The following is a 10,421-nucleotide window of genomic DNA, read 5'->3' as shown; positions in this document are numbered from 1 at the left end:
AATTAAATATTGTTGAAGTAATAAAAACTAACTCTATAGTTTCCAGGAACGTCGCCGATTTTGTTTATCGTTTCTGCGAAACCCCCGGCTGGGTCGATTTCCGGTTCCCAGTCTCAATTATTGCGAATTAGTTTTTTTTTGTTAGTCTGTACACAGCTAGGCTGGTGATAGAAGCTCGTACAGGGAGCCCTCTACTTTTGTACTTTACACTTCATTAAATATTCTTTTAATTAATAGCCCAAGCGTATTCTTTCAATATACCTTCAACAAATATAAAGCAGATAGTTGTAATCCTTGGAGTATACCTTTTATAAAAAAAATGATTTTATAGTGGGTTGCCATTTAAAAAAATATATTTTTTTGTAGAACTCAAAAACAAAACGAAATTTCGAAAAATTTTATTCTTGTTAAATCATCACACTTTTATAGTACTTTATCACTCAACAATTAGTTTTTTCAAAAAATAAATAGTTTAAGCAAAAAACGTTTGGTTCCATACTTTTTATTCACTTGGTATTATAGTTAGGTATGCGTTATAACGCTATGTGAGGGTGAGTGAAGGTAAATAAATTACGATCGCCGAATAGTAATTAGCACGCAATCCTAAGGTATAACATGAGAAAAAAAGATTATTTTAATTTTTTTGTTTTTTTCTCGGATGGACCTTTGTCTAGTTAAATCAAWGCATAGGCTTTGTTTATTCAGCTTTAATTTGCTTCTTTATATTCTCTTTGCGTCATTTTATCGCTGAGATATCTAACTTTTAATGAAAAAAGATCCTTTTGTCTTTGATCTCAGCAACCATAATGACTGCACAGGGTATGTAAGGGTAGTTCCAAAAACTGGAATAAACCTCCAACAAGATCCTTTTACTATTAAAAAAAAATACTTTTATCTGCAAACGTCACAAAAGTGACCACTTTTATGACTAATGACACAGGTAAAAGTTTTACTTTTCAGACATGGAGTAAAAACACTGTTTTTACGCCTAGGCGTTTTCACTTTTACTTGACACTTACTTTGACATTTACCACTGTTGTCTCTTTCTTGTCCCTTTCGCTTTTKCAGCATTTTCTGGAGAGGTACAAGGTAGATTATCAGCATTCGACATTTTGCACTATAAACTACACCAGTTATTCACCAGTTAAATCAATCAACACTTTCGAAATCTGAACACAAATTCCGAACTGACGCGTGACGTTTGTTACGATTTTATTGCAAAGCGTCCTGATTATTGAGGTGATTTACTTGATTATTGGTGTGTTGCTTTTTTCGTTCCATCTGAATCGTTTGCAGATAAAATAGTATATGTTATTTGGAGTAAAAGTGAGTTTATGTGGCTCAGCTGAATCCATTTGCTTCACTCCGTTCGGCAAAATGAACGTTCAGCTTCGCCACATAAACAATCACTTTTACTCCTAATAACATAATCTACTATTAATTGATTTAAAGAAAAGAGAAAAAAATAACTTTTTTTATTGTTTTAGTAAATCTACCGCGTATGAGAAAATGTAGTAATAACCCGTGAAGTAAGTATTATCTTTTAATTCAACAAGTTTATTTTTAATTAATTCTTATATGAGAAAATAAGGGWTGAGAGATGGAACTATATCTGAGAGATGGCTGTCAACAGTAGTTAATGGACCAAATGTAAATGCTTTTAAAAAAGAATTACTTACCAAAAATATTTGCAACCTCAGACTCATTAATAGCAATAAAGCCATCCAGCCATCTTAATCAAGACATTTAAGATTTTTTTATTGTCTCTTGGAAAAACTGGTGGAAATCATACAAGACGGATAAGGGACGCTCAAGAGGACTAAAATTAGACTTCGACCGGATTTCGTTGGTCCAATTTTTACGGCGTAGTAGAAACCTTGAAGCAAGACTTCAAGAATTGGGCCAACGCGCATCCTGAAGCAATAGAACCAGGTGTGAATTTTAATATTATTAATATGCACATTAATACTATTGTTATTGTTTTTTACATTATGATTATTCATCTCATTTTCATAAACAGAGGACCCTCTCGCTGATCCACCTCATCCGGAACCCATGGCGTTTGGTGCCCCAGGGATGTTTAAAATAAGTTTTCAATTTTTACTTCTTATCAAATTTTGTTAAATAGATGGCGCTGTCCATCTCGTTGCCCCTCCTTAGCCCCCTCACCAGGGACCTTTCCTGGTTGATGATGTTTGAAATAAGTTTTATTTTTTCATTTGGATTTTTACTCACTTCTTCAATAGAAAATAAAGTATTTTAGATATTGTGTTAGAGTTGAGTTTTTAAAACGTATTATTTATGAAATTCTGTTTGATAGACCATGCCCTCCCATAAAGTCCTCTTGTTCTTCCTCAAGTGCCAGCTCAACCTGGACCTGAGAAATTTGCAGTCCCTGGTATGTTTGCCAATTTTACATTTTCAATTTAAGAGATAACAACGAGGATAAACAATATCCCGATGTTTGTCGTGGTGCACGGGTCACACATCTGTTTTATCGTTGCGCTCAAGATATTCTCCAAATATTTTTTTAAATTAATTTTAACTTTATTTTTTTTTAATATTTAAATTGTTTTAATTTGGACAATATATTTCGTTAGGTTAGTTTACTTGCCCTTTTTATAATTAACTATTCGTTATATTTTTTTTACTAATGCTTTTAATAAAGCAAAAGTTCCCACTTGAAATAATTTTTATTTACATAAATACAGATCTACAAATGTTAAAAAACAGAATTAATATTTTTAACCGGCAATTTATTCTTCTCCACATCAACAAAACTCTTCGCTCCTTTACTTTTCACCCTCAACTTAATTTCCGGACTTAGAGTATTTTCATGCCAAACCGTCGTAATTTGAACCACACTTCCTTTCCCAATGAAACCGCTTTCATGAGCCGCTGCCAACTGATTAACAACGCGTCTCTCCACTTCATATTTTATAGACCTTGCACCATAGTGGACGTCGTAACCGTCAGCAAGCGCCGACTCCACACTCCGGTCCCAATTTAAATCGATTTTGTGCTTATCTTTAGCCTATTAAACATCGATTTAGCAAAACTAATAATCACAAGGCGACAAAAAAAAGTCATGTCGTGATAACTTGACAAATTTCATATAATTTTGTTCGTCTCAGTGAGACAAATCAAATGCACTAAAAAAAATTTCAAAAAGTCCACACACTTTGACGTAATATTTTTTTTCTAATTTAAATGAATTTAAAGTACTTTAACTTTAAAAAATCATTACTTAATAACTATTAGGCCGATTTCCTTCAAATAAAGACCATTCTAAAGGGATGGCCTTGCCCTTTAGGATGATATGAAATTTGAAATTGAATATTGGCAAACTTTTCTTCGAACAGTGTTCGAAGAAGTTCGAAGTAAATCGAAATAATCTAAGAAAAACCCTAGCAGTATTTTCTCTTTATTAGTTGTAATCCACATTTTCAAAAGAATATACCGAGCAGTTTTCAAGATATGATTTTTTGAAGTTAAGGTTTGCTAATCAAGCATTGCTCCATATAGGAGAAATGCATGTTAATCTTACTTAAAAATGGTCAATTGCACTGTCTTTGTTCTAATTAGAATAAACAAAAACTGTTTGTTTACTTATAACAAATAAATAGAACCTGCGTACTAATTAAAGCAAATAAAGAGTTTTTTTGTTGTAAAAATGACCACTGATCATTGAGCAAAGAGGATCTAGAAGTTTAAGGCACGAGCCTTAAATATAAGGGCAAATCTTTTTCAAATCTAATCACTTTCCATTCAGATTTCGACTTGTTCACTTTGTTCTAGYTTTCWGAACTTTTTTTGAAAATGTTCTGAGCAAATGCTTTCTCATCACTTTCGAGTGATGTTAAATGCAATAAGTCACCTGATTTATTTTGTTGGTACATTCTACGATTAGCTTCAGTTAGTTTATAGGTAGTAGTTGTTGTGATAACAGTTGCACACGAAGCAACTGACTTATTGCATTCAACATCACTAGAAAGTGATGAAAAAGCATTTGCTGAAAACATTTTCAAAAAAAAGTTCAGAAARCTAGAACAAAGTGAACAAGTTGGAATCTGAATGGAAAGTGATTTAATTTGAAAAAGATTTGTTCTTATATTTAAAGCTACTGCTTTAAACTGCTAGATCGTTTTTGCTCAATGATCAGTAATCATTTTTAGAACAAAAAAACTCTTTATTTACTTTAATTAGTACGCAGGTACTCCTTGTTTGTTTTAAGTAAGGAAACAGTTTTTGTTTATTCTAATTAGAACAAAGAAGGTGCAATTGACCATTTTTAAGCAAAAGAAGAGTCTTAAAACAAATACTTTTATAAAAATGCAATTTTAAGTAAGATTAACATGCATTTCTCCTATATGGCGCAATAAAATACCTGAATATCAAACCTTAACTTTAAAAAAYCATATCTTGAAAACTACTCGGTATATTATTTTAAAAATTTGAATTAGYACTAATAAAAAGATGCTCTACACGATGGTGACGAAGAAAAAAAAATTACTCGTAGGGTTTTTCTTAGATTACTTCGAACTTCTTCGAACACTGTTGGAAGAAAAGTTTGCCAATATTCAATTTCAAATTGCATATCATTCTAAAGGGCAAATCCATCCCTTTAAAATGGTCTTTATTTGAAAAAAATCGGCCTAACAGTTATTGAGTAATGATTTTTTTAAATTTGAAGTATTTTAAATTCATTTAAATTAGAAAAAAATATTTAGTTTAAAGTGTGTGGACTTTTTTAAATTTTTTTTTAGTGCATTTGATTTGTCTCACTGAGACGAACAAAATGATATAAAATTTGTCAAGTTGTCACGACATGACTTTCTTTTTGTCGCCCTGTGTAATGAAACAATGAGAATACTAACTCTTTGAGCCCACACTGACATTTCTCTACTAACAAGCTGCAACAATTCGTTTCTCGAAAATGGTAAGAAATAGACGATTTCGTTGATCCTTCCCAAAAACTCGTCGCGTTTAAAGTGCCGCTTCAGAATGGGCTTAACAACCTCGTCTTTGAATTTTCGCGAAATGGTTATATTATCGGATATTTCTTCATCTAAAAATTAAAAAAAAAAAAATATCTAACATTCAAAAAATTTACTCTAACCTGTCTTACTACTACTCAATCTGTTGGCCCGCAAATTCTCAACTTCTTGCCTCAACTTTAAACCATGCTGCGCGATCTCATCACTAGCCAAATTCGAAGTCATGATAAAAATAGCATCTTTACATTCGATTGTTTTACCATGACCATCAGTAAGGCGTCCCTCATCAAACAATTGRAGAAGAACAGTAAGAACGTCAGGATGGGCTTTATCTACTTCATCAAATAAAACAACAGCATTTGGACARTGTTTCAAACGCGAAGTCAATTGGCCCCCTTCGTCRTGTCCTATATAACCCGGAGGTGCCCCAATTAGCTTGGCAACCTCGTGTTTTTCCTGATACTCGGACATATCCAATCTGATAAAAGCTTGAGGCTTCTCTTTGTGAATATAAGCAGCCAATTGTTTAGCCAATTCAGTCTTGCCAATGCCGGAAGACCCCAAAAACAAAAACACCAATGGATGTTCGTCATCGCCCCAACCGTTTTCCTTCCTACGAATTGCTTCAAATCAACAGAAATTGCAATTTTTGTTGAAAAAAATTGAAATTACTTGCAGAAACTATTGTAATTGCACCTTCTTGCCCAACAATGTGTTTCTTAAGTCTTTCCTCCAATGGAAACCTTCGACGCTCTTCCAATTCTTTTTGCTTCTTRATTTCTTCAAATTTGGACGTTTTTTCTTCCAAATAATTTTTCAAGTCACCTTCAGCAGCATATACGAGAGGAATATGACCAGCTTCATTTTCAATAGTAGGATCAGCCCCCTTGTCTATTAGAAGTTTAACGATTCTCAAATTATCGATCAAAACTGCATAGTGCAATGCTGTGAAACCTCTATATGACACTTTGGCGTTTAAACTATTTGAAAATTCTTCTTCTCGAGTCATCAGAACTACAAATCATTGTGAATTTAATTAATGACAATCACAAAAATACCTTCAATTGGGTGAAGCCCCTTTTCTTTAGCCGTCCGTTTTGCACTGATAAATTCTTCACCCAAATTGGGTTCAGCCCCCGATTCCAGCAATATTTTAACAGCTTCATACTGATTATTTACTGCAGCCACCATTAAAGGAGTCCAACCTAGCTCATGACGAGCATTTATATTAATTTTATTATTAATAAGACTGAAAAATGCATTAAAACATGTGAACAACAACGCTAAACTTACGTTTTTAAATCTTCTGTAACTCCATATTGGGCAGCCCGAAATAATCTCTTGTTAGTATGAGTTCGGGAATCACAAGAAGCAACTGCAAATGCAGTAATCCCAAGAAATGCTAACGAATCTACCTTATAATAGTTGAAGCCCCCCTTGTTTCCATATTGATGATGAAAATATTCATTTTGTTGCAAACTCCAAAATTTGGTTCCACAAATACACCTATTCCGAATTTTAAAACAATTGGACAATTTCAAAACGTTTCTAAATTTCCACATCGCTCAGAAATTTTCATTTAAGATTAGGTTAGGATTTCAAAAGTGACAGCTGTCATTTGTCAATTAATTTATTAAATATTTAATAAACACGCATCAATTATTCTGTTATAGCCACCAGATTGTTTAAATGTAACTAATCTSTTAATTATTTCTTTATGACAATTATTATTTTCAGCGTGTTTTATATTTTCGCACCTACGGGAAATCGATAATGTACGAATTTGTGGTTATGTAAAACGTCAAACTTGTGTCAAGAAAGAAAATAATAGTGTTAAATAATGAAAATTAAAAAATGAATCGTTGGAGATACACCAGTCCGTTACTGTTAGATAAGGAATCAACGTTGACATGTGAAAAAAACGTTCGTTTATATGATGGCGACCAAAAGGTTTCACTTCCAAACATAACTATTTTTTTCTCTATATAAACTTTCAGACATCGTTTGAGGGCGGAGAACTCATAATAACAACCCACAGATTGTTATGGGGCCGTCCTGGTGCAATCTCAAAAGGCCAGACTTGTCTAGCTTTAAATCTTTCACTAATTGTATACATTGAGGAAGAATCACCCAGCGCTTTTAGTTTCAGTCGTTCCCGTAAAGTTGTTTTGCATTTATCAGAACCCCAGGATGGTTTGTTTCTGTTTTGACAAAAAACGAAATTGATGAATTAATTTTAGTTGGGCAAGATGGCCCTCAACCCTCCAGTATTTACAATTTTATTAAATTGTCTTTCAGAGAAGGATTTAGCTCAGATGTTGTCGCTATTTTAAATGACAGCATCCAGAAGAAGGTTTGGGAGGGTCGAACAGTTCCTAAAAGTGCCCCCCAGATTAAATTAAGAACAGGAATTGTGGGAATTGAACGCAGCTTACAAGAGAAACAAAAGGCCACCGATGAGAGTATCTCAGTTGCCTTCCAAGATTTGAACAAATTAATGGGCATGGCTAAGGAAATGGTGTCGCTTTCTAAAATGATTTCAACAAAAATCAAAGTAGTGGATTATGTTTTCGTTATTTGGTTTTAYTTCGCTGGTTTTAGGACAAACAAGGGGACATAACTGAAGATGAAACAGTCCGGTTTAAGTCTTACCTCCTTAGCTTAGGTATTGACGATCCCGTCACGCGAAACTCCTTCAAATCAGACAACCAATACTACAGGAGTTTAGCGAAAGAAATATGTGGTTTGCTCCAATCTCACATTGAAGATAGGGGAGGTATGATGGCCTTAACTGATGTATTTTGTTGGGTGAATCGGGCGAGAGGGTTGGAACTACTTTCTCCTGAGGATCTCCTAAGTGCTTGTCAAATAATGGAGTCGTTGTCTTTACCGTTAAAACTGATTGAGTTTAGTTCAGGTGTTATGGTTCTGCAACTTGCGACTTTGGATGATGAGAGTGTTGCAGAAGCAACGGCGATTTTGGTACATGATTTGTAGTTAGTTAATTGGCTTTTAATTAATTAATTAATTTGGTTTGCAGTTGGATGACAAAGGRTCACTCTCGTCCGAAGAGTTGGCACAAGCACTTGGAATTTCCGTTACTTTAGCTAAAGAAAGATTGTTGACTGCTGAAAAATATGGCAAGTCTTGTAGAGATGATTCGATTGAAGGCCTAAGATTTTATCCTAATAAATTTTTAACCAGTTAAAGTTTTCTATGTATACACACAATTACCAATAAAACTATTTATTGTAAATTTAGTTTTTATTGTTACGTAATGTATCGCCAGTTTAGTCTACACATCTTCATTAAAATTTAAAAATGAAAATAATGTTTTGATAACAACATTAGTATGCAAATATTTACATATTTTTATATTTACATTAAACAAGTCCTTGTATCGACTTGAACAAAGTTTTGATGTGTTTCACGTGTACACTTCTTTTTCAACTGCACATCAAGAGTCCGATTCTTGGTGTAACCTACTTTTTTCTTTATAACTCTGAAATGAAAGTAAAATAATTATTGACAATAAAACAAACAGAATATCAATAATAATTGTAAAAATAATGATTATTGTTATGTTCATACAAATAAAGTTAAAAATCAACGAAACTTTTTAAGCAACTTTATCTGCACATTATGCTTATCCCCCTTTTATGTTCACTTAGAATTAATAATTAAGACACTATACTCCATTTTTTAAAGAAGAAAGTATTCAAGGAGATAAAGATTACGGTTAAATTGAATCAAGGACCAGTGATGAAGAATCCTAATGGCAGTATGTGGTCGTCGTACTCTTTATAAAAATTAAAACACAAAAATTAAGACAAGAACTTTTTTTTGTTACTGCAAAGAAAAAAGTACAAACTTTAAAGGGTATACCATTTTTTTTTTGTGTGTCGCATTTGCAAAGATAAAAAACATTAAATTAAGAAAGTCATTATTTCTCAAAAGTTTAGGTAAAGAAAAAGTTCTCTGAAAATAAGTAATTCTAATGCAATAATGCAGGTTTTCTGGAGCGTACATAACAGTGGCAGTTGTGTTGTGAATTTACTCCTTTATTATTACTAAAACAAGCTTCATAGGTCATGAAATTTCATAAAAAAAAATAAGATTTAGCTCTTTTTGCTTTTGCATTATCTCACAAAACTGTACTGTTTTTTTGGAAAATTAGTTTCTTTGAGATCTTGAACTAAAGTTAAGTAATACGAAAAAATTTTGTTAGTTTTCCAAACTGGGAAATTGAAGACTGGTTAATCCCAACTTACAGCTACATTAAAAAAAAAACGGAAAATGAAAATTTTCCAAATGTAAACTCGGTTCTAGTTGTCAATTATCAGTGTACAATGCCTATCAAAAATATGGTGTGAACATCACACGACTTTCCTTATCCTACTTATTTGGAAAACATCTTTACAACAATAATTTAGTGTTGGAAATCCAAGTAGCAMACTTAACGTTTGCGTTAGTGCCACCTGCCGGATTAGACGCGAAATGGATGGTAGTTGTCGCKGGATCGAGTCTGGGGTGCAATTTCTTGTTAGTTCGGTACCCAATATTATTTTTATTTTATCACACTTTACTATTAAATAAGGTAGGTATATTTCATGATTCCAATTTTATCAATGTCATTAAATTCATACCAACTTGTGCAATGCCGCAGGAAGCCAGAATCATCTCTCCTGGAAAATGGTAGGAAAATTATGAATTTAACGRCAGAATTTAGAGTGAAAAAGTACCATTGGATGGATTAATAAAAAGTGGGTCAATGCGCACCGTGAAACGCAAGGTGGGTTTGGGATGCCCTAAAAGTACAAATAATTAACTATTAAGTTGTTCAGTTTGTTACAAAAAATATAATTTATTCAAATATAACCTATTTATTTTTTAACTGACATGTTATTAAAATATATTACCCATTTTTAATAAAACACGTTCACACCATGGAAAAATTGACATTTMTCGTTTTTTATGAATGTAGCTGTACCTAACTATAAAAGCTTGACATACATGAGGGTTCTCAATTATTTGTTGCTTCGATTTATCGTATTTTATTTTCTAAAATTGTAACTATTCTTGCTCGGGCTCTTTTATTGTCTTGTTGTTTTTGTTCTAATTATTTAAACRTTCTATCACTTGGAGCCTATCTGTGGAGATATCGCAAAGCATACAAATTTGGTGCAGCCACCGCATTTTTTACATRCCAAGTGAATAAAAAGTATGGAACCAAACGTTTTTTGCTTAAACTATTTATTTTTTGAAAAAACTAATTGATGAGTGATAAAATACTATAAAAATGTGATGATTTAACAAGAATAAATTTTTTCGAAATTTCCTTTTGTTTTTGAGTTCTACAAAAAAATATTTTTTTTTTAAATGGCAACCCACTATAAAATCATTTTTCTCATAAAAGCTATACTC

The 10,421-nt window shown here is 32.6% G+C and overlaps 2 protein-coding genes and 1 long non-coding RNA gene across 3 annotated transcripts in view; 2 read left to right on the top strand and 1 right to left on the bottom strand.

Moving 5' to 3' along the window:
• The window catches only part of LOC123005558, a 4,583-nt gene extending 2,511 nt beyond the window's left edge, over nucleotides 1–2,072 (top strand). The window contains exons 2-3 of the long non-coding RNA XR_006412764.1: nucleotides 1,488–1,932; nucleotides 2,021–2,072. This is a non-coding gene — a long non-coding RNA (uncharacterized LOC123005558). The remainder of the gene's footprint in view (nucleotides 1–1,487; nucleotides 1,933–2,020) is intronic.
• A 602-nt stretch (nucleotides 2,073–2,674) lies between these two features.
• On the bottom strand, nucleotides 2,675–6,598 carry LOC123004800 (caseinolytic peptidase B protein homolog). Its single transcript, XM_044398237.1, has 6 exons — nucleotides 6,291–6,598; nucleotides 6,056–6,246; nucleotides 5,670–6,011; nucleotides 5,120–5,620; nucleotides 4,878–5,068; nucleotides 2,675–3,034 (listed from the first exon to the last, which is right to left on the bottom strand). Exons 1-6 carry the CDS (start codon nucleotides 6,557–6,559, stop codon nucleotides 2,723–2,725), a joined length of 1,806 nt encoding a protein of 601 aa, XP_044254172.1. The 5' UTR covers nucleotides 6,560–6,598; the 3' UTR covers nucleotides 2,675–2,722.
• Nucleotides 6,599–6,746: 148 nt separating this feature from the next.
• On the top strand, nucleotides 6,747–8,253 carry LOC123004801 (vacuolar protein-sorting-associated protein 36). The gene is made up of 5 exons (XM_044398238.1): nucleotides 6,747–6,947; nucleotides 6,995–7,190; nucleotides 7,238–7,551; nucleotides 7,599–7,979; nucleotides 8,038–8,253. The coding sequence occupies exons 1-5, from the start codon at nucleotides 6,852–6,854 to the stop codon at nucleotides 8,203–8,205; spliced, it is 1,155 nt and encodes a 384-aa protein (XP_044254173.1). The 5' UTR covers nucleotides 6,747–6,851; the 3' UTR covers nucleotides 8,206–8,253.
• The last annotated feature ends 2,168 nt before the right edge of the window (nucleotides 8,254–10,421 follow it).

This window comes from Tribolium madens, unplaced genomic scaffold (assembly GCF_015345945.1).
Source record: "Tribolium madens isolate multiple individuals breed KSU strain unplaced genomic scaffold, Tmad_KSU_1.1 Scaffold_20;HRSCAF=117;Tcas5.2_LG4, whole genome shotgun sequence".
NCBI classification, from domain to species: domain Eukaryota; kingdom Metazoa; phylum Arthropoda; class Insecta; order Coleoptera; family Tenebrionidae; genus Tribolium; species Tribolium madens.
Note: the sequence above shows the minus strand (reverse complement) of the source record. Positions and strands in the feature narration are given on the sequence as shown.